The following is a 24,838-nucleotide window of genomic DNA, read 5'->3' as shown; positions in this document are numbered from 1 at the left end:
CACAAAGCACCGGGTAACAAAAGGCCTGAACTTTATTAATTCTCCGCCCATCCCACCCCACAAGGCCCCTGTGGGGAGTCGGCCGAGGTCAGAGGTCACCAGGCCTCGGGGCCGGGGGGCCCGAAGCGCCTCAGAAGCTGCTCCTGGTCCTGCAGGTCCTTCCGCACCTTCTTGCGCATGTAGAAGATGGGGCAGTCCCGGCTGCGGGTGAGGACGGGGGTCAGGGCCACTGCCCCTGCCCGGGCACACCAGAGTCCCACTGCCCAGCCCAGTGGTGGGGCAGGGGCCGTTCCCAGGACTTTGGCCCCTGTATGCTGCCCACCCACCTCCCCTCCCACGATGGGCTGTTTGCTCAGCGGGCATGGGGGGAGCCGATAACAGCGGGTGCTCACTCAGGCGCTGGGCCACCAGCCGTATATCACCTGGCACCTGGCGTGGGAACCCGCCCCGCCCACCTGTTCCCTGGGGAAAGGCTGGCCCCGCCTTGGCGGAGGGGGCCAGGACCGTGTGTGTGTATGTATATGTGTGTGTGTGTGTGTGTGTGTGTGTGTGTGTCTCCCCATTTCCTGGGCAGATACTGGGTGCCCAGCACCCCCCACTCAGCAGCCCCCAACCCCACCCCAAGAAGGCTGGGATGGGCACTGGCCCGTTTTGCAGGCCAGGACGCCGAGGGTCGGCGATGCGGGGGGCGCCGAAGCCTGAGAGCCCGGAGCCAGGGCTTTGGTCCATAGGCCTCGGCAGCTCAGAGGAACCTGGGCAGTCCAGCGCTGGGGCCCAACAGGCATGCCCACCTGGTGCAGATGACGTCCTCGTGCAGGCTGCCCTGACAGCGCTGGCACTGGGTCCAGAGGCGCGAGAAGCGCTCCTCCAGGGCGTTCAGGTGGGATACCTGGGGATGGAAGGGCTGAGTGGGCGGCCCTGCGCACCCCCAGCTGCCCCTCCCCACCTCCCCTGATCCCTCACCTCCTTCTGATACAGCTCCGACCCCCGGGCTTCGCAGAACTTGCACACGGCTCCTGGGGTGGGGGAGGGGGGCAGGTCAGCCTGGGCCGCCCCACCCCTGCCCCTTCCCCGCCCGCTGCCCATCCCGGCTTCTGAAAGTCCCCATCGATGAGAGAACAAGGGAGCAAGTGTGTGGAGAAAACTCCCTGGGGAACTCCCAGGGCGGGGGGCCCAGGACCCTCGCGGGGCTGCCTGCAGACAGGAGCCCCCCACCCAGGGGCCGGGGCCTATGCAGGTAGCCATGCCAGCCCGTGGGGCCGGTGCCGGGGACCTCGGGTGACGGCAGAGGTGGGAGGGCAGGGGAACGGGGTCGGGGACGGTGCTCACCCTGGTGGCTGAGGACAGTGCGGCAGCCAATGCAGCAGTTTTGGCGTTTGGCGAAGGCCAGGAGGCCGCCCACCTTGCCCGTGAGTACTGTCTTGCAGCGCGTGTGGTCCCCGCCTGCGTGTGAAGGCAGGCGGTGGGCCCGATGCCCTCCCCCACCCCCCACCCCGGTACCCCGCCTGCCCCGGCTGCCCCCCGCCCGTACGCAGCAGCACGGCCTCGGCCCGGCCCTCGCCCAGGATGGGCTCGAAGATGCGCAGCAGAGGCTTGGCGAGCTGCTGCTCAAGGTAGTACTGCGTGTCGATGGGCAGGCTGTGCTCCAGCACGAAGAGGGGGTCCTGCGGGCAGAGGGGCCGGGGTGGTCTCACCAGGGGGGCAGAGTGGAGGGGCCGCAGCCACACACACAGGGGCCCAGGAAGGGATAAGGGGCTGCGGTCCCTGCCAGGCAGGGGGGCAGGGGCTGTGGTCAACAGCGGGCAGCCAGGGTGAAGGGCACCGGGAGCTGCCGTGCGTCTTCCAGCCATGAGTGGGGGCAATGGTGGGGGGCAGTCACTGGGCCCGGACTGGGATGGGGTCAGAGGTCATGGGGATCCCTGGCCGCAGGCCCTGTGATCCATGCTAGGGTCCACAGGTAGGAGCCCTCAGGTCACCAGGGAAGGGTCAGAGTTCACGGTGGGGACAGGAGATGTGAAGGTGGATGTGAGCTGGAGCTGAAGGTTGGAAGCCAAGATAAGAGGTAGCAGGACAGGAACTAGGGACTGACAAAGGGGTGGGGGTGGGGTCACAGGTCACTGGACATCCAGGTAGGACAGGGGAGGGTATGAATCCAAGAGAATTACAAGTTGAAGATCCAGGATCAAGGAGTCAGTAAGAGACACAGAAACAGGTGGTGAGACAGACACTCTCGCTCTGTGCAGTGAGGCTAGGCCCCCTTCTGCAGGATGGAGCCAGGCGGGGTCAGAATAAGGGGGGTGGGGTGGAGGGCCTCTCCAGAGGGTACCGGGAGGCCCGGAGCAAAGCACTGTGGAGCCAACTCCCCCGGGTGTGTTGCGGGGCGGTTCTCAAGGCCCCGTGGGGCCTGCGGAGAGAAACACCCTCCCCGCCAGGCCTGGAAAGCAGAAGTGAGAGCAGAGGAGAGCTGGGCGGGAGCGGGCAGCCCAGGTGGGCCTGACCTCGGACTTCATGTAGGCGGCCACGCCCTTGGCGGCACTGATGATCACGTAGGGCACACGGTCACCCAGGCTGGGCGCGCTCCCGGGGTCCCGCTTCCTCATCCTGCGGGGAGACCGGGGCGACAGGCTGGGTGAGGGCAGGTGGGACGGTGGGGGCAAGCTGGGGGGTAGGAAGTGGTGGGCCCAGCTGGAAGGAGAGGGGCTATTTCTGGCCGGTCCCGCCCCCTACCGCGCTGGGCTGACCTCTCGGCCAGCTCCACATGGGCCTGCTTGCCCGCGTAGTCTGCGGCTGCGCGGGTCAGCTCCTTGGTGATGACCAGCTGTGAGATGTCGATGCGGTTACATAGCAGGTCGGAGATGACGTCCTGCGCATGCGCCACGGCGCCCGCGGGGTCTCTGCAGGGGGGCGGATGGATGGACGGGCGTCACCAGGGCGTCACCGGTGGCTGTGGCCGCCCGGCTGGCACCTCCACTGCCCTGAGGCTGGGGGACCAGGATGCGCTCCAGGGGCGGGGAGGGGCCCTGCCCGGCCGCAGGCTGCCAAGTGGCAGAGGCAGGGCCGGAACCCGCAGCTGTCCGACCCCACACTCTTTCCACAGCTCCGCCACCGACAAAGGGCTGGGCCTGACACCTGTGTCCCCAAGGGAGGAGGGGCTGGGGGCTGGGCTCCTGGGCCTGAGGGAAGAGAGGCCGGGCTCCAGGTCCGGGTGCGGGTTCCACACACCGGTCGATGAGCAGGCGGCGCAGAGAGGCGGTGACGAGGTTGGCCACTAGGGGGCAGTTGTCCCTGCGCACGGCCTCCAGGCCCTTGCAGTCCATGCGGTCATGGGCGTCAGACCGGGAGGAGAAGAGCAGGCCCGCATACCGCTTCTTGCTGATGAGCAGGTACGGGAAATAGACCTGGGGGGAACCCGCGGCTGAGAGCCCCTGAGGCTGTGGGGGCCAGTGCCCCATCCTGAGGCTTCCCCAGAAACAGACAGGGCCAGACAGGGATGGTCCCTGGGACACGGGAAGATGGACCCTAAGACCCCAGCACCTCAGCTCAGGGGGACACCCTCAGCACTCCAGGGACCCCAAGTCGGAAATGGGCTGGGATAAAGCTAGACCCTAAAACCCGAGATCCAGACACTGGGGTGAAGTCTGGAGAGCCCCAAATGGGGGCCTGAAACAGACCAGAGGCAGATGGGGGAGACCAGGCAGCACCCCCTCAAAGACAGGAGACTAAGGGCAGGGAGTGAGCCCTGGGGCAGGGACAGGCTCCAAATCTGAGAGGTGTACCCCGAGGCCTGACCCCAGCTTCGAACGCGGGGGATGAATCCGGCGTGAGGGCTCCCAGACCCAAGCCTGTCGCACGCTGGGAGGCAGGGAGCATTGGACAGCGGTACCCCGATCCAGGAGTTGCCCCGTCAGGGCCCCTGTTGCACAGGACAGCCCCTGAAAACACCTGAAAACCAGAGACGCTCCGAGACCAACGGGGTCTTTAGGAAACAGACACCGTTCTGCGTAGCAAAGCCCAAGGCTTTTGGGGGTTTCCAAAACCAAGGTCCCCAAACTCAGGAGGATCCAGGCAACACAATACCTCAAAACTGGGGCTTACGAAAAAGAGTTTTTAAATAAATAAATTTTTTTAAAATAAGGGACTTCGCTGGCAGTCCTGTGGTTAAGACACCATGCTTCCACAGCAGGGGGTGCGGGTTCGATCCCTGGTTGGGGAACTAAGATCCTGCATGCCGCACAGCATGGGCAAAAAAAATTTTTTTAATAAATAAATAAAACTGGGGCTGATGAACTCAAAGAATAGGATACCCAGGGCACCCAGATCAGCACACCTCGAAATGGAGACATAAGCAACAATGGGCATTCCTGGACGCTGATGCAGTAGGAGAACTCTACCCAAATGCGCTCAAACTTTGCAGGCACCCTGAGAATCAGAGACCCCCCCAAAACTGGCAAGACCCACGTCTGCCCACTCCAAGCGCTGGGGGGCCCCCACTTACTTTCTCAAACTCTAGCCGGATGGGTGAGGGGAAGTGGCCAGACACCCAGTCCGCAGCCTCCCGTCCCAGGGCCATGGCCTCAGCCACAGAGGAGACGCCAAATCGGCACATGACAGAGTCAGTGTCGCCATACACCACCTGGGGAGGGGCACGTGTGACCCAGAGGGTTGGGGAGATGCTGGCGGCCCCTGCACTTCCCACACCAGCCCCAGGCCTGTCTCAGGCCAGCAGTGGGCAGGCAGGAGGCCCCTGACCTTGGCATTGGCACTGTAGCCGTTCTCCACCGTGTACTTGGACTCCACGAGCTGCTTCGTTCTCTCAATCATCTGGCGCCCGAACCCAGTGACGCTCTGTCAGAGAGAGAATCAGGCAGAGTGAGGGCCCAGGGGCCGTCCCCAGGGAACACAGGCTTAGGGTCCCACCTCTGCTGCTTTCTGCAGCTCTGAGTATGGATGAGCCACTGCCCTTCTGGGCCTGTTTCCAAATCTGCAAAATGCGGCTACTGAGCTGCTCCTTAATGGTCTGCTGGAAGTAGGTCCCTGGCCCAGAGCCCTGGGCACAGAGGAGGAACTGACTGCAGCAAACAGTGGTGGAAAGGCTGGAGCCAGAAGAGGCCATCAGCTCAGTGTTTCTCTCCACGGAGGTGCTGAGAATCTGCGGACACTGCAGGCAGCTCTCCGTGGTGCAGGACCACTGACATTCCTGGTCCCATCCCCCTATCCTTGGGCAATCAGAAATGTCCCTCCAAAGGTAGGGTGCTGTACCAGGGCCATGGAAAGACCATTCCTTTCCAAATAAGGAAACTGAAGCTGGGGAAGGAGAAGGGACACACTAAGGAGAAACAGGCATGACTCTTCTGTTTTTGTTTGGATCTGCCCAGAAAACCTTTGTCTTTAACTAGAGCATTGAGGCCACTTATGCTTAGTGTAATTACTGATTATATCTGAGCTTAAATCTACCATCCAACTAACTGTCTTCTATCTGTCCCACCTGTTCTATGTTCCTTTTTCTTTCTAACTTCTTTCTGGAATGACTCAGTATTCTTTTTTTTATTATTATTCCACTCTGCTGCCCCCATAAGTTTGAGAGACAGAAATAGGGAAAGAGGCTAAGAAACAGAGACATAACGGAGACAGAGGGAAGGGGCTGAGAGGGAAATGACAGAGAGACAAGGCCAGGAAGCAGCAGCTGCTATGAGGAAGCCCCAGGGGAAGCAAAGCCACACCCTCCTGCCTGGCCTCCCCTCGGGGCTGGAACCTGACAGCCAGACATCCAATTCTTTCCACCAAGGAGGATGGGAGATGCCCCCAGAGATTATGAAGGGCCAGTAAGAGCAGTAAGGGTGGCCTACTGTAAAAGGTTAACCTCGCTCAAAGAGAGGCCTGGCTCTCGGCTGGCTCCTGGGAGGGAACCTCTAAGCCAGGGGTCCCCAACCGCCCGGCCATGAACCAGTACCTGTCCGTGGCCTGTTAGAAACCAGGCCACGCAGCAGGAGGTGGGCGAGCAAGTAAAGCTTCGATTGTATTTACAGCTGCTCCCCCCCCACCCTTGCTCGCGTTACTGCCTGAGCTCGGCCTCCTGTCAGATCAGCGGCGTCATTAGATTCACACAGGAGCGCGGACCCTACTGTGACCTGCGCATGTGAGGGATCTAGCTTGGTGCTCCTTGTGAGAATCTAATGCCTGATGACCTGAGGTGGAGCTGAGACGGTGATGCTAGCGCTGGGGAGTGGCTGCAAATACAGATTATCATTAACAGAGAGGTCTGACTGCACAGAGACCAAAATAAATCAGTTGCTTGCAGACTCATATCAAAACCCTATCGGTGAGTGGCAAGTGAAAACAGGCTCAGGGCTCCCACTGATTCTGCATTACGGTGAGTTGTATAATTATTTCATTATATATTCCAATGTAATAATAATAGAAATAAAGTGCACAATAAATGTAATGCACTTGAATCATCCCCAAACCACCCCCCCCCGCAAGGTGCATGGAAAAGTTGTCTTCCACGAAACCGGTCCCTGGTGCCAAAAAGGTTGGGCACCGCTGCTCTAAGCCCTTGGCGTGTCCTGCCTGACAAGTGTCTTTGTTCATCTGGGACCTTGGGTCACATCAGGTGATCTGTGCTAACGTGATTTGTGGTTGGGCCTTGGGCCACATGATATCCAGCTTGACGTCTGGAGGGACTGGAGACTGAGTAACTAAGGTCAGTCACATGGCGCTCCATGCACCTGACCCCCAGTAAAAACCCAGGACACCAAGGCTCAGGGGTGCTTCCCCAATGGGCAGTACTGTGTGTATGGTCACACATCAGTGCCGGGAGGAATAAGTGCTGTCTGCAGGACTACCCTGGGAAAGGCAACTGGAAGCTTCCACCTGGTCTCCCCTGGACTCTGCCCCATGTGCCTTTCCCTTGGCTGGTTTTTTTTTTTTTTTTTTTTTCCGGTACGCGGGCCTCTCACTGTGTGGCCTCTCCCATTGCAGAGCACAGGCTCCGGACACGCAGGCTCAGCGGCCATGGCTCACGGGCCCAGCCGCTCCGCGGCATGTGGGATCTTCCCGGACCGGGGCACGAACCCGTGTCCCCTGCATCAGCAGACGGACTCTCAACCACTGCGCCACTAGGGAAGCCCCCTTGGCTGGTTTTAATCCCTATCCTTTCACTGTAATAAATCATAACCATGAGTATAACAGCTTTTCTGAGTTCTCGGAACCCTTTTAGTGAATCACTGGATCTGAGGATGGGCTTGGGGGCCCCTGAACTGTAAGTGGGTGTGTGTGTGCACAGGCCCCTCCCAGCATAAGGCCCACCCACTGCCAGTTCTTCCAGGTGTTCCACCCACAGCCATGTGAGGACTGACACAATGTTCAGGAAGGGAGCTCCCCGTGGCTGGAGGTAACCAAGTCTGGAATGTGCAGGGACCCAAACCCCAGGGGAAGGAGCTAGACAGAAGACCTCTCTAAGAATCTCTTAGGCCATGAGCTGAGGCACTGATCCCAGCGTGGCAGAACCTCAGACTCAGGCGCTCTGTGGTCGTGCCGTGGGTCTGTTTTTCTGTATGAACAGCAGAGTAAACAGGCCTAGGATGCTGCTGTGGCGGGGAGGGAGGTAGTGGGCTTTTATGCCCACATTCCCTCTCAAAGCAGAGCACTGCCCTAGCACCGGCCAAGCATCTTCCCTGGGATCCTCACACAGGGACGGGACAGGGGACCCTCGTGCCTGTTCCAACTGTGACCAAGAACACACCGTGACTTAACGGCCAGAGCCTGACCGTGCCGTTGGGTGAGCCCCCAGCCCATCCCCAGCCCCCTGACAGAAACACGGCCCTGCTCTCCCATCAGGAGGAGGGAGCGAACCTGCTCCCTGCTCCCCCACCCTCATGTGGACCAGGGGAGGAGGTGGGCTGGGGTGGAGACTGCCAGGGATATAGGGGCTGTCAGGTGACTGTGTAACAGGTGAAAAGAATGAGCAAAGCTGCCTCCCTCCCTCAGTCCCTCGGCCTCTGCCTCCCCCGCCCCGCCCTGCTCCATCCCAGCCCTCCCCGAATTTATCTGTCTGCAGAGCGCCAACTGCTTTCCCATACACATTTACTGCTGTCACCATCTGTGTCCCCGCAAGGCTGGGCACCAGGGGAGGAACTCTCATCCACTGTGTCACCTGCTGGACCCACAGGGCACAAGGCCCAACCTACAGTGAACGGTCAGCAAGTGTTTGCTGAACCAACGAATGAACCAATCACACAAGCACCCACTCTCCAAAAGGTCAGCGGGTTGGGGCGATCTGGGCCCTGACCTCTACTACACTGAGCCCTGGTTCTCCCTAAGGGGTGGCTGTCTGTCCCCTACCTGCCGCGGTGCACTCACCTGTGAGATCTCCAGGCATGGCAGCTTGCCCACCTGGGCACCAGTGAAGCCGTACACAGAGTTGGCGCTCACTTTCAGTGCCAGCTGCCGCCCGTCCAAGACCTGCCGCCGTAGGGGGTCTGTCTCCTTGGCCAGCTCGGCCTTGGCCCTGGGAGGAGAAGGAGAAGGGGGAGGCAAAGGCCATTCAGGTGGCATTTCAGGCCTCAGGGGCAGACGAGAGGCCTGGGCCTGGGCACTGGTCAGGGTGCCTTTCTAGAAAGGGGCGTCACATACGCTTGTGCAGGCTGCACACCGCACAGAGGTGCCCAGCACAGGGGCTGGAGGGAGCTGCCCGCGGGGGTGCCTTGTTCTAACTCAGGCACAGCTGCAGCTAAGTGCACCCATGACGGACAGGGATCGCCAGGCCGCCTCAGCAAGGCTGAGCTACGAGCAGGGGTGGGCGGCCGGGCTCAAGAGCCCACCTCTTCCGGGCGCCGAGCAGGTTCTCCAGGATCTGGGGCAGCAGCCCCTTCCGCACCGCCGTCTTCACAAACTCGTCCCCCGTGGGTGTCTTGATGAACTGATCCTCGGTCAGGCTGGGCCGAAGGTGGTGGGGGTGACACGCCTGGCCTCCCTGGCTCCTCCTCCATCCCCTCTCGGGACCCCCCCACCTCTTGCCAGTCCCCTCCCCTCCCCACTAGCTCTGGATCCCCAGCCCCAGCCAGCCTGAGGCCGGCCCCTGGGTGGTCTCGGGGTACATGTGGCGAGCAGGGCCACCATACCCCAGTTTCTGGGCGGCCCCGGGCCGTAGAAGCGTGGTGTAGCACAGGTTGTGGGCCATCATGATGGACGGGTACAGCGAGGAGAAGTCCAGGGTGGTGATTGGGACATCATAGTACCTGGGGGGCCGGGAGGAGTCAGGGCGGGGAGCCCCCCTGCCCCCACCAACCCCGCCACCGGGCCTTACCCTTTCAGGGGCTCGATGACCGTGGCCCCCGTGTAGTCCTCGCCGCCCTCCGTCTTCACCACGGGCATCAGCAGCCCCTGGCGCATGGCCTGGGAGGGCAGAAGGCGGGAACTGTGGATGGGCGCGGGCAGGGCCCCTCAGCAGGGAGCGTGGTGGCCAGGCCCGCCCTGGGCTCCGCCCGCTGACCTGCCGCAGCAGCTGGGACACGACCTTGACCTGCTGGCCGCGGCTGAGCAGGTAGCTGAGGGGCACGCCGGTGACGCGCGCCATCTCCATGGCATTCACCAGCACCATGAGGCGCTCCAGCAGCCGCAGGGGCAGGAAGGCATCCTTGAGGCAGTACACGGCCAGGCGGCGGCGCGTCTGGTCGTTCCCATTCTGGGGACGGGGGCAGGCATTAGGGGACAGGGAGGCGACAGCGTGGGAGGAAGGAGGAAAGAAGGGCACAGCCTGAGGACTTAGTGAGGCCCAGAGGTCGGGGCAGGGCTGCGGAACAAAGGTCGCCATGCCAGAGGTCGCGGGAGTGGGTAGGGACAGGGGTCCCATCTGCTGGGCGAGATCAGAGGTCGAAGGTAGGAGCTAAAGGGGACGGTCAGGAGAGCAGGCGGATGTCCCGGGCCAGGAAGGTAGGTGGGCGCCGAGGGCCGAGGTCGGGAGGGTGGGGAGAGAAGGGACGGCGGGAAGCGGGTCGGGCGGCGCGGGCACCTGCAGGTCAGTGATGATGCTGTGCTGCACGTCCTCCTTCTGCTCGCCTAGGAAGTGGAAGCTCACGGCATTGAGCGTGTAGGACCGGAGCTTGTACTCCCGCAGCAGCACCTGCAGCGAGCGGGAGCGGGTGGGCGGCGGCCCCGGGGAAGCGGCCCTGTGAGGGCGGCCCCCGCCCGGCCCGCCGTACCTGCAGCATGTCCATCTGCACGCGGCCCACCATGCTGACCACCTTGCTGTCCCGCCGGCCGGTCTGCCTGGACTGGAAGGACGAATCCCGAATGCTGGAGCGGAGGCCGGACACACGGCCCAGCAAGGGGAAGGTCTGCACCTGGGGGCACAGCACATGGGGAGAGCGGGGGCTGTGGCGGTGGGATCCGCACGGCCGAGCCACAGCAACGGTAACCAGACAACCCATGACACCCCCTGCGGTGCCACCCTCTCTTCCTGCTGGGAGCCCCGCGGGCAGGGGCAGCTCTGGGGCAGAAGGACCCTCTGTGGCTGGACAGGCACGGATGGGAGGCTGGGACAGGGAGAGTCAGGGGCCTGAGGGCTGGGGCGTGAAGGGGCAAGGATGGTGCCCAGGGGCTGCGGGAGCGGGGGCAGGGGCAGACTTGGGGATGGTGCTAGCTTGACGGGGAGGCAGCGGGTGCTCGGGGTGGGAGGCCTGGAGGACGGCAGGGCACGGTGTGGAGCACCAGGTCTGCACTGGCGACAGTGCGTGAGCCGGGGCCAGGTGTGGAGGAGAGGCCTGAGCTGGGCTGGGAGCAACGAGGCTGGGGCTGGAGGGCAAGGGCAGGGAGCGGAGGCTGGAGTATAGACGCCAGGCCGACAGGGGTGGGCTTCTCCCTGGAGCTGCCGGGGGCCTTAAAATGTGCTTGTTTGCTTTTTCCATTATGAAACTGGCCAAACATAGAGAAAAGGAAGAAAATAATACAATATATACCCCGTTAGGAGTTGAACTGGGTCCCCCCAAAAGATGCTGAAGTCCTAACTCCTGCACCTCAGAATGTGGCCTCATTTGGAAATTGGGTCTTTGCAGGTGAGCAAGTTAAGTTGAGGTCATTAGGGTGGCCCTGATCCAATATGACTGTGTCCTTAGAAAAAGGGGACATTGGAGCACAGAGGCTTGCACAGGAGGGAGAGTCAGGGAGAGTGCCACGTACACTCCAGCAATGCCTGAGGCGACCGGCAGCTACGAGAGAGGCCTCAGAGGAACCAACCCTGTGACACCTTGACTGGCCTTCCAGCCTCCACACTGAGAGACGACACACAACCGTGGGGCTTTGTTACGGCAGCCCCTGCAAGCTCACACGACCCCCCCAGGCCCACACCAGATTCAAGCATCAAGGCTTTGCCACCTACTTCAAGGGCACCCCCTTTTTCCCTTATTTTTTGTTGACATATTTTAAAGCCCGAAGAACAAGGCGCTGCACCCCTGCCCACTTCAATCTGCCCCTCCAAATACGCGAGCCTTTTCTGACTTAACCACGAGTGCTTCCTCGCCTCTGCAAAAGCCACAGAAACCTTCTGGGCTCTGAACGGGGCAGGGACGGGGCCAGAGCCGGGGTTTCAGGGAGGCAGCCGCCCACAGCCTGAGCCCTCGGTGGGGTGTCTGAGGGCAGCCCCACGTCCCCGCCCGCCCGCCACACCTTGAGGATCTGGGCCCGGGAGATAAGGTACGGAAGGTCGAAGTTCTGGATGTTGTAGCCAGTGATCACGTCGGGGTCGATGATGCGGACGAAGGCGGACCAGGCCTGAGGCAGGAGCACACCGGGTCACCCAGGCTGTCATCCTGGTCAACCCCCTGCCATGGATCCTCCCCACTCCTGGAATGTTCTGGAAGCCCCCAAGAGTAGCCCAAGAGCCCTCCCACCCGTGGAAGAAAGACTGGGAAGGTGCTTCGAAAATAACGAATCCACAGGGGAAACGGTTCAGAAAACGGCCTCGCGCCTGGGAGGTGCAGTGTGGGGAGCTGAGGAAAATGGGGGTCGGGGGGCACGGAGCGAGAGCCACCTGGAGCAGGTCCTCCTCCCGCTCGTAGCTCTGCACCTTGGCGCCCAGGATGGGGGCGCAGGGCCGTAGGGTGAGCGCCAGGCGCAGGAAGGGCTCTGGCTCGCCCCAGCGCAGGCCCAGGGAGCAGATCTGGATCACGGGGTCCCGCTCAGGCTCCGGAAAGATGCCTGTAAGGGGAGGGAGGAGGGGGAGGCGGAGACCTGACCCCGATGCTCCCTCGTGGCACGTCAGGTGGGTGCACCTCTAATCTCACCTGGCCCACCCACTCCTTTCTGTCCCCACTGCCTGCAGAGCCTGCACAATCCACCCTGGCTCCCCACTGCCTGCAGCTCCGGGCCCTCTTCCCCATCCCTCACAGACTGGGCCGACCTGCCCCAGCGCCTCTGCACTCGATGCCCTCTCTGCAGGGAATGCTCTCCCCGCCCCACTCCCTGGCCCCTACCTCTTCACGAAGCTTAGCCCCTCGCCTGAGGCCTCCCCTGCCCACCTGTCCGAAGCAGCCCTGTCTGTCTCCATCACCTTCCTCCTTTGCGTTGCGAGTCTTTTAATAACCTGTCTGCTTGTGTGTCTACTCCCTTCTCCCTGAGTGAGCTTAAGAAATGCAGGGACTCCCCGGGTGAGACTGGCATATCACTAACATCCGGAAGAAGGAAGGGAGGACCCCCAGACCCCGGGGACACACCTTTGCGGCCCGCGCACTCGATATCAAAACTGAGCACCCGCAGAGGTGCGATTCGCTGCCACTGCCCTTCTGGTGGGTGACTGACCACATCCGACCACAGGACGTCTGCCTCCAGCTGACACAGTGTGGCCTGTGGGGACAAGGTGGGTCAGCGTCCGCAGGGTCCCGGCTCTGTGACCCCCACCCCACCCCGGGGACCCACGCACCTTCCCCTCCGGCCTCAGGACGTATTTCCCAGCCGGGAGTTCCAGCCAGTTGCAGCCAACGATGTCTGCGTCCACCATGAACCTGCAGGGGGACGAGGGTCAGTGGGCAGAGGCTGGCTTGGGGGGTGAGGGGAAGGAGGCGAAGGTTGGAGAAGCGAGGCGGGGGCCATACCGGATCTCAAAGTCAACGTTGGCCTCGTAGGGCGCGAAGCTGGGGGTGCCCAGGCCGGCAACGCGGATGCCCTGCTCCAGGACGCGGCGGGCGGGAGTCACGAGGCGGGGCAGCGCCAGAGTGATGCGCAGAAACGGGGAGGGGCCATGCCCGTGGTACCCAAACATGCCTGCAGACGGAGCGGGTTGGCACCGGCCTGGAGGGACCCCCACCCACCTGGCCCCTGGGGCAGCACTCACTCTGCCGGGAGCACAGCTCCATGGCCAGCACGGCCGGCCCCGTGAGCTCCTTGCCCCCACGCTGGTCCCGGCTGATGGCCGTGTTCAGCTCCCGCTGCAGGTCACTCAGATGCTCAGGCCCAAACCCTGGGTGTGGGAGGGCCCGTCAGAAGTGCAGGGGGCCTCCAAGCGGTAGGGGCGAGGAGGGGTCTTCGGGGTCGGGGCCACTCACCGGGGGGTGCCGGGGTGTAGAAGTAGGGCGCAAACCCGTGGATGTGGCAGCAGACAGAGACGCCCTCGTCGGTGACCCCGAAGGCGCGGATCACCGGCACGGAGTCCTGGGACGGCAGGGGCACCCCAGGCAGGGGCCGTGCTAGGCCTGGGGGTGTCATAGGGTAAGGCAGGGGCTGCTCTCTCGGACACCTCAAAGGTGTGCCTGCCTCCCTCCTGGTTTACGTGTCTACCCTTGTCCTCCTTACAGTCCTTTTCCCACTGCACAGCTAGAGGGAGCATCCCACCTTTTTCGCAAATTTCAAAAGTAGAATCAACTTTGTGTGGGCAGCATTACGAGCTTTAACTTAGGGATAGATTCGTGTAACCGCCCCCAAATTGGGGTACAAGACGGTCCCATCACTCCAAACGGCTCCCTCAAGCTGCCCCTTTGTAATCACACCTGCTTCCACCCCGCCCCCTGGCACTGCTGGTCTGTTCTCCGTCATCCTGATTTTGTCTTTTTGAGGCCATCCACAGAATGGAGTCAAACAGTACATAACCCTCTAGGTCTGGCTTCTTGCACCCAGCATGGCACCTCTGGTATCCATCCATGTCGTTGCATTTGTCAAGTTTGTTCCCTTTTATTGTGGAGAACCACTGTGTGATATGTTACCCATTCACCTGCTGCAGGACATGTGAGTTGTTCCTGGTTTGGGGTGGATATGAATAGAGCTATCAACATCCATGGATTTTGTTTGAATGTAGGTGTTTGTTTCTCTAGGGTAAATATCTAGGGGTGGAACTGCCACATTCTATGGTAAGAGTAGGTTTAACTCTTACATCTCAATAAAGCTTGGGGAAAAAACCAAAAATTCAATTACTACCAGAAAAATAAAAAGAGTAGGTTGAACTCCGTAGGAAACTGCCAGGTTGTTTCCCAGAGCGGCTGCATCAAACTGTGGCCCCACCGAGCACAGGGAGCTCCTGGCACTGTGCAGCCTTGTCCGCACTTGCTGGCGTTGGTATATTTCACCTTAGCTTTCCTCACTGCTGTGCGTTTGCGTCTCATGGTGGCTGTCATTTGCATTTCCCTGATATCTGATGACACAGCACATCATCTCATGTGCTTATTTGCCTTCGTAGATCCTCTAGCGAATTGTCCAAGTTTTCTGTCCACTTTCGACCGGATTGTTTTCTTTCTCTTGAGATCTGAATGTTCTTTATTCGCAGCACTGGTCCTTTGTCAGACATATGGACCGCAAACGTTTCCTCCCCGCCTGTGGCTTGTCGTTTCATTCTCGTACAGGGGAGTCTTCGAAACACAAGTCAGGGCTTAGAGGGGCTCTCCCCATTCCCAAAGGCTCCCCAGCTTTCTCAGAATGGAGCCTCGAGGTCCTCAGTGGGAGGACCTCCCACCTTCATCTTCACCCCGCGACCTCCCACCTTCATCTTCACCCCTCGCTCCCGCCTCACTGGTCTCCTGGCTGTTCCTTAAACATACCAGACCTGCTCCCTCCTCAGGACCCTCTGCCGGGAATCCCGCTTTCCCAGACATCCCTAGAGTTCCTTGTTGCCTCCTCAGAAGGGCCTTCCTGCACCTCCATGACGTGAGGTCCAGCACCGCTGCCCTACTCGATGCTCCTCGGTTACCCTCACCACCACCTCACGTTCCGCTTCCTTTTTTTTTTTTTCCTGGCCGCGCCACGCGGCTTGTGGGATCTTAGCTCCCCGACCAGCAACCGAACCTGAGCCCTCGGCAGTGAAAGCAGAGTCCTAACCACTGGACCGCCAGGGAATTCCCTCCACTTCCTTTCTTATTCTGCCTCTCCTTCTAGAACGTGAGCCTCTGAGCGCAGGGACCTGGTCTGCCTGGAACAGGGCTGCCTCGGTGCAGACGTTCATTTGTTCCTGACTGACTGGATGGATGAATGTATACCACACCACACGCCTCTCCCCTCTGCGAGGAGCCAGCTCCTTCAGGCCTCATTTAGAAGATGCCCCCCTCCTCCAGGATGCCCCCACCCCAGCCCTGTCCCTCCCTCTCGCAGCCCTGGTCACCTGGGCGGGGACTATCTGTGTCCATCTCCTCCCACAGAGCCAGAGGGGCTGACCTGACCCAGCCTCCACCTGGGAGCCCAGGGCCCCTCCTCCCACCCACCAGGCCTCTGTCCCCCAAACTCACCCACGTAATGGTCGATTTCCAACTGCTGGAAGATGAGGGGCTCCGTCTGGGGGTCCAGGGGGCGTGGGGAGGGCCGAAGCCACCGGGCATCTATGGCTGTCAGGGAGAGCTGCCCTGGACGCGGGAGAGGGAAGCAAGGCTCCATGGGGTTGTGGTCCTGCTTCGGAAATAAGTACTAAGTGCCTTCCCAGCCCTGCCAGTGATCCCTCAGGTGGCATCAGACTTGTGAAAAGAAAGTCAGGTGGAGGTCGTGGCCTGGATCAGGCCAGAAACTCGAGAGAGATTCAGGAGTCAAGGGTCAAAGTTAGACTGGAAGTGACAGGAAACAGAGGTGGCCTACTGACATGGGGTCAAAGGTCAGCCCCTTGTGGAGCTCAAAGTGAGCCAGGGGCTGGCAGTCAGAGGTTACAGGTCAGCTCCATGGTTCAGAGGCATGACAGGCGTGGGGTGCAAGGGGCTCCTGCTCTAGGTCTCACCATCCGCAGCCCCCTCCAGGGCCGACTGCAGCTCCTCCTCCTCCTGTTCCTGCAGCCTGTGCTCTGCCTCCATCTCCTCCATCAGCGCCAGCTCCTCCTCGAACTGCGATGGCCGATATGCCTCATCCTCATCCCAGAGGCCCCCACGGGCCCGCTTTGGAGGCACCCCAGGCCCTGGGCCTGGTCGCCGCTTACCATCCATCCTGTGGGGCAAGTTGGAGCAGGGTGAGGGTGCCCATCCTCTCCATGGCCTCCCATGTACCCACCGTGACCGTGAGCTTTTTAAAAAAAAAATCTCCATAGTGGGGAATTCCCTGGGTCCAACGGTTAGGACTCCGTGCTTTCACTGCTGAGGGTGCGGGTTCAATCCCTGGTTGGAGAACTAAGATTCCACAAGCCGTGCGGCGCAGCCAAAGAATAACTATCAATCAATCAGTCAGTCTCTGGAGCACCTGAAGAGTAACATGACTCTCCATCCCCCCCACACACTCTCCCCACCCCAACCCCCGCCACAGGCTGGGGGGGTGCTGGCACCTTCCAGATGCCCAACGATCATCAGCAATGCCCAGCTCAGTTTAACCCTTTCCTCACATGCTCAAGCCCTCCACATGATTTTTGTCCTCGTTTGCTTGCCCCTTGCCAACCCCTTGGCACCAGCCCTGCACACCCTCCACCCTCTCTCATCACAGACGTGGTCCTCAGATCATCCCTTTCCTTCCCATAAGCCCCTGTCCTCAATGCCCTCGCCTGCCCCTCTCCCCATTGGCCCAGGCCTTCCTCCTACAAACAGCTGGGAAGCGCCTCCTCCAGGCCTGTAATTTGAAGTTATTAAAAATGAAAAAATTTTAAATTAGTTACTTATTTAGAAAAATAAGTTGTAAAAAAGTACACTTCTCCCAGCATCAGGCCAGGACGGAGGGGATTATGAAAACTAAGAGCAGACCCAGACCCAGCTGGGAGAGAGTGGGGGAGGGGACAGGTCAGCTGCCCTAGGTGCAAGGGAACACCTCTGGATCTTATAACTATCCCCCCACATCCAGTCTCCCCTTAGTCCTTTTTGCAACAGACCCCTTGCCTTGGAGCTGCCACAGGCAGTCCAGCCTCAGACTACAGTTCCCAAGGTGCATTGCAAGGGGTAGTCACATGATCGTGTTCTTTCTCACGGAATGGGGGTGAATGTGAGGTGTGCAGCTTCTGGGACAGCCTGAAAAGAAAGCCTGCCTTCCAGCCTTTTCCCCCTTCCCCATGGCTGGAGCGTGGATGTGGCGGCAGTGAGCCAACCTTGACCACAGGGACAAGGACAACACTGAAGGGGATGCAGAGCTCCAAGATGGAAGGAACCTGGGCCCTTGACAACCTTCTGGAGCAGAGCTGCCTACCTTTGGATGGCTATGGGGAGACATAAACTTGCATCTTTCCTGGGCTACTGTGCCTTGGTGCTTCTTTATTATAGCAGCTTAGCCTAAACCTTAACAAACACAGCATGGAAAAATTCCGAGCTGACTGGGGATGTGTTATGGCAAATGGTGGTGGTATACAATGGTACACTTCTCAGCATTAAAAAGGAGGTGGCCACTGATATACTCACAGGATGACCGAATTTCAAATAGACAGCTAATGGGAAGCAGCCACATAGCACAGGGAGATCAGCTCCTTGCTTTGTGACCACAGAGATGGGTGGGACAGGGAGGGTGGGAGGGAGATGCAAAAGGGAAGGGAAGAGATACAGGGATATATGCATATGTACAGCTGACTCACTTTGTTATTAGCAGAAACTAACACACCATTGTAAAGCAATTATACTCCAATAAAGATGTTACCAAAAAAGTGCATAAAAGAAGCCAGACACAGGAGTACATGCTGGGGAAATGGGGAGTTACTTTTGGGGTGATGAAAATGTTCTGAAACTAGACAGAGGTGATGGCTGCAGAAAATTGTAAATGCACTAAATGCCACTGACTACCCACCTTAAAATGGTTAATTTCACCTCAATTTAAGAAAACAGTATATACTGTATGATGCCATTTACACAAAGTTATAGAATAGACTAAGCTCATCTATGGTACTAGAAATCAGGCTGCTTCTGGGGTGGGAGAGACTGACCGGGAAGGGGCATGAGGTTGTTTTGTGGTGTGATGGAAATGTGCTGTACATCCAACTGTACGCTTGAGACCTGTGCATTTCACCATATGTAAATAGCACCTCAAGTAAAAGCAATAAAAGTGGGGAGGCTGCAATTCCACATCTAGGGGTTTATGCTACAGATACACTATCACATAATGAAAACCTGCATTTACAAGGTTATTTCCGGCAGCATTGTTTGCAGTCGCAAAAGACTGGAAACCACCTAAATGTCCTCCCCTGGGGGACTGTTTAAATAAGTTACATGAATTCCGTTCCATGGAATATTATGCAGCTCTATAAAGGAATGAGGAAGCTCTCTATGTACTGAGACAGAGGACTCTCAAAGACCCATTGTTAGGTAGAGAAAGCAAAGTGCAGAATGTTGTACATAAGAGAACTTTTGTGTATATATATATATATATATATATATATATATATAAAAGGTGTCTAAGAAAATGAAGAAAATGTTTATCCTGATTCTAATCATTAGAAAACAATCAAACCAAAGACAAGACTGGCCTGCAAGATGGAATCTTCAAAAGCTGTCAAAGTCACGAAGGGGGGAAAAAGGGCCAGGAAACTGTTTTAGATTAAAGGAGAGACTACATAGTCATGACAACTAAATGCAAGGTCAGATCTTGGATTAAAAAAACAAAAATAGCTCTGAAGGCTATCACTGGAACAACTAGGCAAATTGAATAAGGATTGCCTATGAGATTACAGTATGCCTCATGGTAAATGGCCTGATTATAATTATCCTATAGTATCATGATGACTACAACTTGCAAATAGTTCAGCCAAAAAAATAGTGTACGTGTGTCAAGATAAAGCAAATGAGGCAGCACACTCACAACTGGCAAATGCAGGCAAAGGGTTCATGGGTGTTAATTGTTCTTGTCTTGGGACTTCTCTGCAGGCTTGGAATTTTTCAAAATTAAGTTGGAGGGAGGGCTTCCCTGGTGGCACAGTGGTTGAGAATCTGCCTGCTAATGCAGGGGACACAGGTTCGAGCCCTGGTCTGGGAAGATCCCACATGCTGTGGAGCAACTAGGCCCGTGAGCCACAACTACTGAGCCTGCGCGTCTGGAGCCTGTGCTCCACAACAAGAGAGGCCGCGATAGTGAGAGGCCCGCGCACCGCCATGAAGAGTGGCCCCCGCTCGCCACAACTAGAGAAAGCCCTCGCACAGAAAGAAAGACCCAACACAGCCATAAATAAATAAATAAAATTAAAAAAAAAAAAAAAAGTTGGAGGGAGACACATAAAATAAAAATAACATTTTCACAAGGTGGGTGGGAAAAGATAGCTAAAGATGTTGGCTTTTCACGCATAGTTCTGGCAGGATGGGTAATAAACTGGCAACACCGGTTCCCTGGGGCGAGAAGACAGTTTGACCAAGAGCTAATTCATATACCATATGATTCACGCATTTCGAGTGTATAGTTTAATGGTTTTTAGTATATTCAGACTTGTGCAACCACGACCACAGTCCATTTTAGAACGCGTTCAACACCCCACAGAGACCCTCTGGAGTCAGCCCATCCCCCTCCTCCCCCTCCCCCAAAGCACCACTGATCCACTTTGTCTAGATGGATTTGCCTATCCTGGGCATTTCCTAGAAGTGCAGTCTTGTGTCTGGCTTCTTTCCCTGTGGATGATGTTGTCAAGGCCCACCCACGTAGCACGGATCAGTGCTTCGTTCCTTTTAATGCCTGAATATTTCCCCACCGCGTCGCTATCTCACATTGTGTTCATCCACGAGGGTTGTTTGCACCTTTGGGCTCTTGTGAACAGTGCTGCTATGACCGTGCAAACGCAGGTTTTGTATGAGAAAGAATCTGAACCAGCTCTCCTTTTGCGCCTTCTGAAGTAACTGTGAGAGATGCGGAGAGTCAGGACCTGGGGGAGAAACCCGGGTAAAGCAGAGGAAGCTGAGGGGTTTCCAGGAGCCTGGAGGAGTGCCCAGACCTGGCCTGGCAGAGGGAGGTAGAAGGGGGCCGAATGGCAGCCCTGGGTCACTGGGCTGTGGCCAGGGGGTACGATGGGAGGGCAGCTGTCACCGGAGCAAAATCTAGGGTCCTGGACTGTCAGGCGAGGCAGCATTAGAAGGAAGGAGGCCCCTGGGTGTCCCCCCTCAGGGGCCCCGGCGCAGAGCTGGAGTTTGGCAAACGCTGTGAGCTTCTTCCTTTCTCGACACTTCAGTAGCAAATACTGAACAGCGAGCGAATCCAGCAGTAACACACTACGATGAGTGTCTGCTTCGGGTCAGACACCAGCTTCTCTGTGACTCACTCCCTCGAGGTTGTCATCCCATCCCACCCAACCTCACGGCTTTAAATGCCACCTCTACGCTTTTGTGTCTCCGGCCCAGATTTCAGCCCGGCCTCCAGACTGACAGATCCAACTGCCCACTGTAAGCAGGTCCCTTCAGGCACCCCAGACTCCAAAGCCGGGCTCCTGATCTCCCCACAACCGTGCTCCTCGCACCACACCATCTCCCCCGATTCGGTAAGCGGCAGCTCCCATCAAGCCACCAGCCTTGGAGTCACCCCAACTTCTCTCTTCCCCTCAGACCACACGCTCACTCCATCTGCAAATCCCGTCAGCTCTGCCTTCCAACGGACGGGAGTCCCACCGCTTCTCGGCCTCCCAGTCTGGTCCCTCTGGCTCCCTAAAATGGTTGGCCGCTTTATTTTGTGCATTGCTGCTTGTCTGGCTCCCCCTGCTGGAAAATGAGCTCCTAGCGGGCAGGGAGGCAGTTTCCTTCACTGCAGTATCACAGGTGTCAATAACAGCGTTTGGACCATAGAGGGCGCTCAAGAAATATCTGTTGGGACTTCCTCGGCGATCCAGCGGTTAAGACTCTGCACTTCCAACGCAGTGGGCACGGGTTCCATCACTGGTCAGGGAACTAAGATCCCACATTCCCTACCACAAGGCCAAAAAAAAAAGGGTGCTTCCTGCCATCAGCAACCTCAGACCTCCCCTATCCCCCAGACTACTGCAACAGCCCTGATTCCTGACCTCTCCCAGCCGAACCAGCTTATAAAGCCTCCTCCCCCACACCTGGGGAATTTGTCTTCAGGGCTCCCATTCCCCTGTGAAAGAATTAAAAAATTAAAATAAAACGACTATGATAAAAAAAAGAAATATCTGTTGAATGAATGAACAGCCTCTTCCCCCACCCCACCTCCATCTCCGTCCTTGCACCCTGCCCCCTCAGTGTTCTCCACTCAGGAGCCAAAGGGATCCCATACAAGTGTGTCAGATCATTCCTTCCCTGCTCTGCTCGGATGCTGCCGCTGGCTCTCATCTCATGCACAGTTAAAAGCAAAGCCCTCATCTTGGCCCACAAGACCCTGCACAACTGCACACCCCACCCTTCATGGACACCACCTCTGCCCTCTTTCCCTTGCTCACTCCAGCCACTTGCCTCCTCTCTGTTCCTTAAACACTCCAGGCTTGGTCCTATCCCAGGACCTTTGCACAAGCTGTTCCCGTTGCTCTGCAAATGCTCTTTCCCAGATCTTCCCATGGCTCCCTCCTCCCTTCCTTCAGGTATTCATTTGCTCAAATCCCCTACTCAGTGAGGCCTGTTTAAAAATACAGCCCCCTGCCCCATGCTGATACTCTCCAACCCCTTCCCTTGCTTTACTTTTCTTGCTGGCCTTTGTCGCTGTCTGGTGCACTGTAGCAGGTCTTAAGAGTTCTCAAAGTGTGGTGCCCTGGACCTGCAGCATGAGCTTCTGGTGGGAACTTGTCTGAATGCTGATTGTCAGGCCCCATTCCAGGCCTACTGAACCAGGGCCTCTGGGGGTGGGGCCCAGCAATCTGTATATCGAGCCCTCCAGGGACTCTGATGCTGCTCAAGTCTGAGCACCACTGCTTATTTATTTTGTTTATTGTCTGTTCCCCACGAGGAGAATGGAAACACTGTGAGAGCAGGGATTTCATCTTTGTTTCCTGCTATATCTCATGTCCCCAGGAGAGTGCCTGGGACTGAGTACGTGCCCAATAAACATTTTCCGAATGCAGAAGGAAGGAAGGAAGGAACTCACAGAATTTTCACCAAAACTTCTGAGGGTGGTGCTGCTATTAACCCTCCAACACAATGCCTGGAACTGAGGCCCAGAGAGGTGAAGCCACCTGCCCAAGGCGGCACAGTTAGCTCAGAGGGGCAGAGCCAGGGTTCAGACCCTGGCCTGAGCCCCACCAGAAACCAGCGCTCCAGACTGCGGCCTCCAGGTGTGCCAGGAGAGGTATGGGGGTGAACTGCCCTCTGCCCAGGTGGGGAGACAGAATGAGGACAGGCTCATCAGTTTGCTCACCCCCGTATCCGGCTCACACACATCTGCTGAGGGATTGATTAAATAATGACAGATGGACCTATTCACTCTTGCCCCCCAGAAAACTACACACTTTTCACTCTTTGGTCTTGTCCTGCCTCTGGGCCTCTCTGAATCCCGCTGCCCTTGTCACAGGCTGGGGACCATGTGGGCTTGTCTGACTCCCTCAACAGACAGAGAACCTTTGAGACTAGGGCAGGGCTGATGATTCTCTGGGTCCCCAGCATCACCCAGCACGGTGCCTGGAACACAGGCCACTTCAAGTTGTGTCAGTTTAGACTCCTCTCCAGTGTCACCGACTCCACAAGTCTGCACTGAGCCCCGGCCTTCTTCTCTCGGCTCCCAAAGACCAGCACTACCTCTTTATAGCTCAGAGCGCTCTGGCTTGAGGTTTCCTGTCCTTCCCCCAGCCAAACTGAATTATCACTGGCTCCCCAGTGCCTAACAAAGGCCCTGCCACACGAGCAGCTGGCTGAAGGAATGAAGAGAGGGAATAGCATTGCAGGAGGAGGGAAGGGCATGGCAAAGGCCCTGAATGGGACAGGAACCTAAGGGGCCTGGGTGGGGAAGTGCAGGAAGTAGGGGGAGAAAAGGCAACAAGAGGTTCCTGGAGTGGGTGTGGCCATGAACCTGACACACTGACATCACCCTGCCCACTCACTCCACCTAAGCTCTGCCCTCAGGGTGGCACCCCCAAACTTGTTCCCCCTCAGCCTTCTCTCTCCAGCCTGCTGCTCAAACCGCAAACCGCAGTAATCTCGGGCTCCCCTTTCCTACCCTATCCCATCGTGCGGGCTCAAACCCCAAACACAACCTACGCCTGATGGATTCTCCCCACCTGCACTGCAGGCGGAGCCACCTACGGTCCCCTCCTGCCTCCTAACTGGCCTCCCTCCTTCCACTCTTGCTCCTGCTACAATCCTATCTTCAGTCAGCCGCCAGGGACTTTTTTTTAAAACGCAGGGGAGGGTCACGTTGCTGGGATGTTTAAAACCTCCCCCGGCTCCCTATCGAACCTAGAATAAAAGCTAACCGCACACCGAGATATACAAGGCCCTGCAGGATCTGGTTCTCTATCCCGTCTCCAGCCTCACCTGTTCCCTCCAGCTACAAGCACTCCAAGTTCCTTCCTACTTCGAGGCTTTTCCCCTGGACGATCCCCCTGCCCGGATCATTCTTTACGTGGCTGACTTCTCTCTCAAATGTCACTTCCCCAGAGAGACGATTCCTGATCACTCTAGTTAAAGAAGCAGGCTACTCTGTACTCTGTTTTACTTCACTTGGGATAACGTATCACAGGCTTGAAAGCATTGCTTTATCGTTTATACTTATTATTTGTCTACTGTCTGTCTCCCCCTGAGACAGGGACCTTTTCTAACCTGTTCCGGTTGTAGCCCCTGCTTCTAGAACAGTGCCTGGCACAGAATACTCAATATTTAGTGAATAAAAGATGTCGCTATGCCCCCACGTGCACCATTCAGTCCCCAGTGCCTCCGGAACCGGTCTCCCCAAAGACCCTCCAGGGTGAGTCCACGGAGCCCAGCGCATTCGCCCCCGCATGCCGAAGGGGCGCCCCACCCTCTTCCTCTTCCCGCGCGTCCCCGTGCTCGCGCCCACAACAGGCCCCTGCCCCTCTTCCGCGCGCCCCCAAGCCAAGGGGATTCCTCTCGCCGTCACGCCCCACGCGACCCCTCACAACCCTCTCTCAGACCCACGTGCCCAGCTCCTCAAGCCCCCTTCCCCGCCAGGCCGAACTTCCTGCAATTCCCCTTCTCCCGTAACTCACCCGCTTCAAACGGCGTTTCCCGCCACAGCCCACGCCGCCGTGACCCCTGACTCCGGCGCGCGCATGCCCAGAGTAGAGGCACGCCGAGCCGGGCCACGCCCCTACTGCACGAATAGGGGAAAGCCACGCCCTGTTTCCCCCACCTCTGGGGCACAGGCCACGCCCCCTCTTTCAGACGCGGGCTGTGGTCTAGTCCCCTTGCTGACGAACGCTCGCCGAACCACGCCCCTTATGACGTATGCGGGTCAAAGCCACGCCCCTTCCATGCCGAAGCGTCGCCACCCAGTGTTATCGGAGCGCGCGCAGCGGTGTTGGGCACTGGACGTCACCACGACTCCGCCAGTTCTAAGGTGGTAGGCGCGCCTCCTCTGCTTCCCCACCTGCCTCCTGGCCGAGGCCTTGCTCGGT

General features: G+C 58.2%; 1 protein-coding gene across 2 annotated transcripts; it reads right to left on the bottom strand.

Annotated features, from left to right (window-relative positions):
* Positions 1-14: 14 nt before the first annotated feature.
* On the bottom strand, positions 15-24,496 carry POLD1 (DNA polymerase delta 1, catalytic subunit). Of its 2 annotated transcripts, XM_027079109.1 has the most exons (27): positions 24,431-24,496; positions 16,175-16,377; positions 15,699-15,812; positions 13,536-13,682; positions 13,325-13,450; positions 13,086-13,254; positions 12,914-12,995; positions 12,708-12,837; positions 12,026-12,192; positions 11,662-11,766; positions 10,200-10,340; positions 10,010-10,120; positions 9,491-9,682; positions 9,305-9,393; positions 9,120-9,236; positions 8,820-8,933; positions 8,359-8,506; positions 4,750-4,845; positions 4,496-4,633; positions 3,223-3,398; positions 2,742-2,894; positions 2,499-2,601; positions 1,532-1,664; positions 1,330-1,443; positions 964-1,016; positions 792-889; positions 15-201 (listed from the first exon to the last, which is right to left on the bottom strand). In XM_027079109.1, the coding sequence occupies exons 2-27, from the start codon at positions 16,374-16,376 to the stop codon at positions 96-98; spliced, it is 3,324 nt and encodes a 1,107-aa protein (XP_026934910.1). In that variant the 5' UTR covers position 16,377; positions 24,431-24,496; the 3' UTR covers positions 15-95. The 2 variants fall into 2 exon arrangements, with proteins under 2 accessions (XP_026934910.1, XP_026934909.1); XM_027079108.1 differs by lacking the exon at positions 24,431-24,496 and having other exon boundaries at positions 12,062-12,192; positions 16,175-16,400.
* Positions 24,497-24,838: the final 342 nt, after the last annotated feature.

This window comes from Aethalodelphis obliquidens, unplaced genomic scaffold, assembly GCF_003676395.1.
Source record: "Aethalodelphis obliquidens isolate GAN/ISIS:26980383/991018 unplaced genomic scaffold, ASM367639v1 scaffold43, whole genome shotgun sequence".
Classification (NCBI taxonomy): Eukaryota; Metazoa; Chordata; class Mammalia; order Artiodactyla; family Delphinidae; genus Aethalodelphis; species Aethalodelphis obliquidens.
Note: the sequence above shows the minus strand (reverse complement) of the source record. Positions and strands in the feature narration are given on the sequence as shown.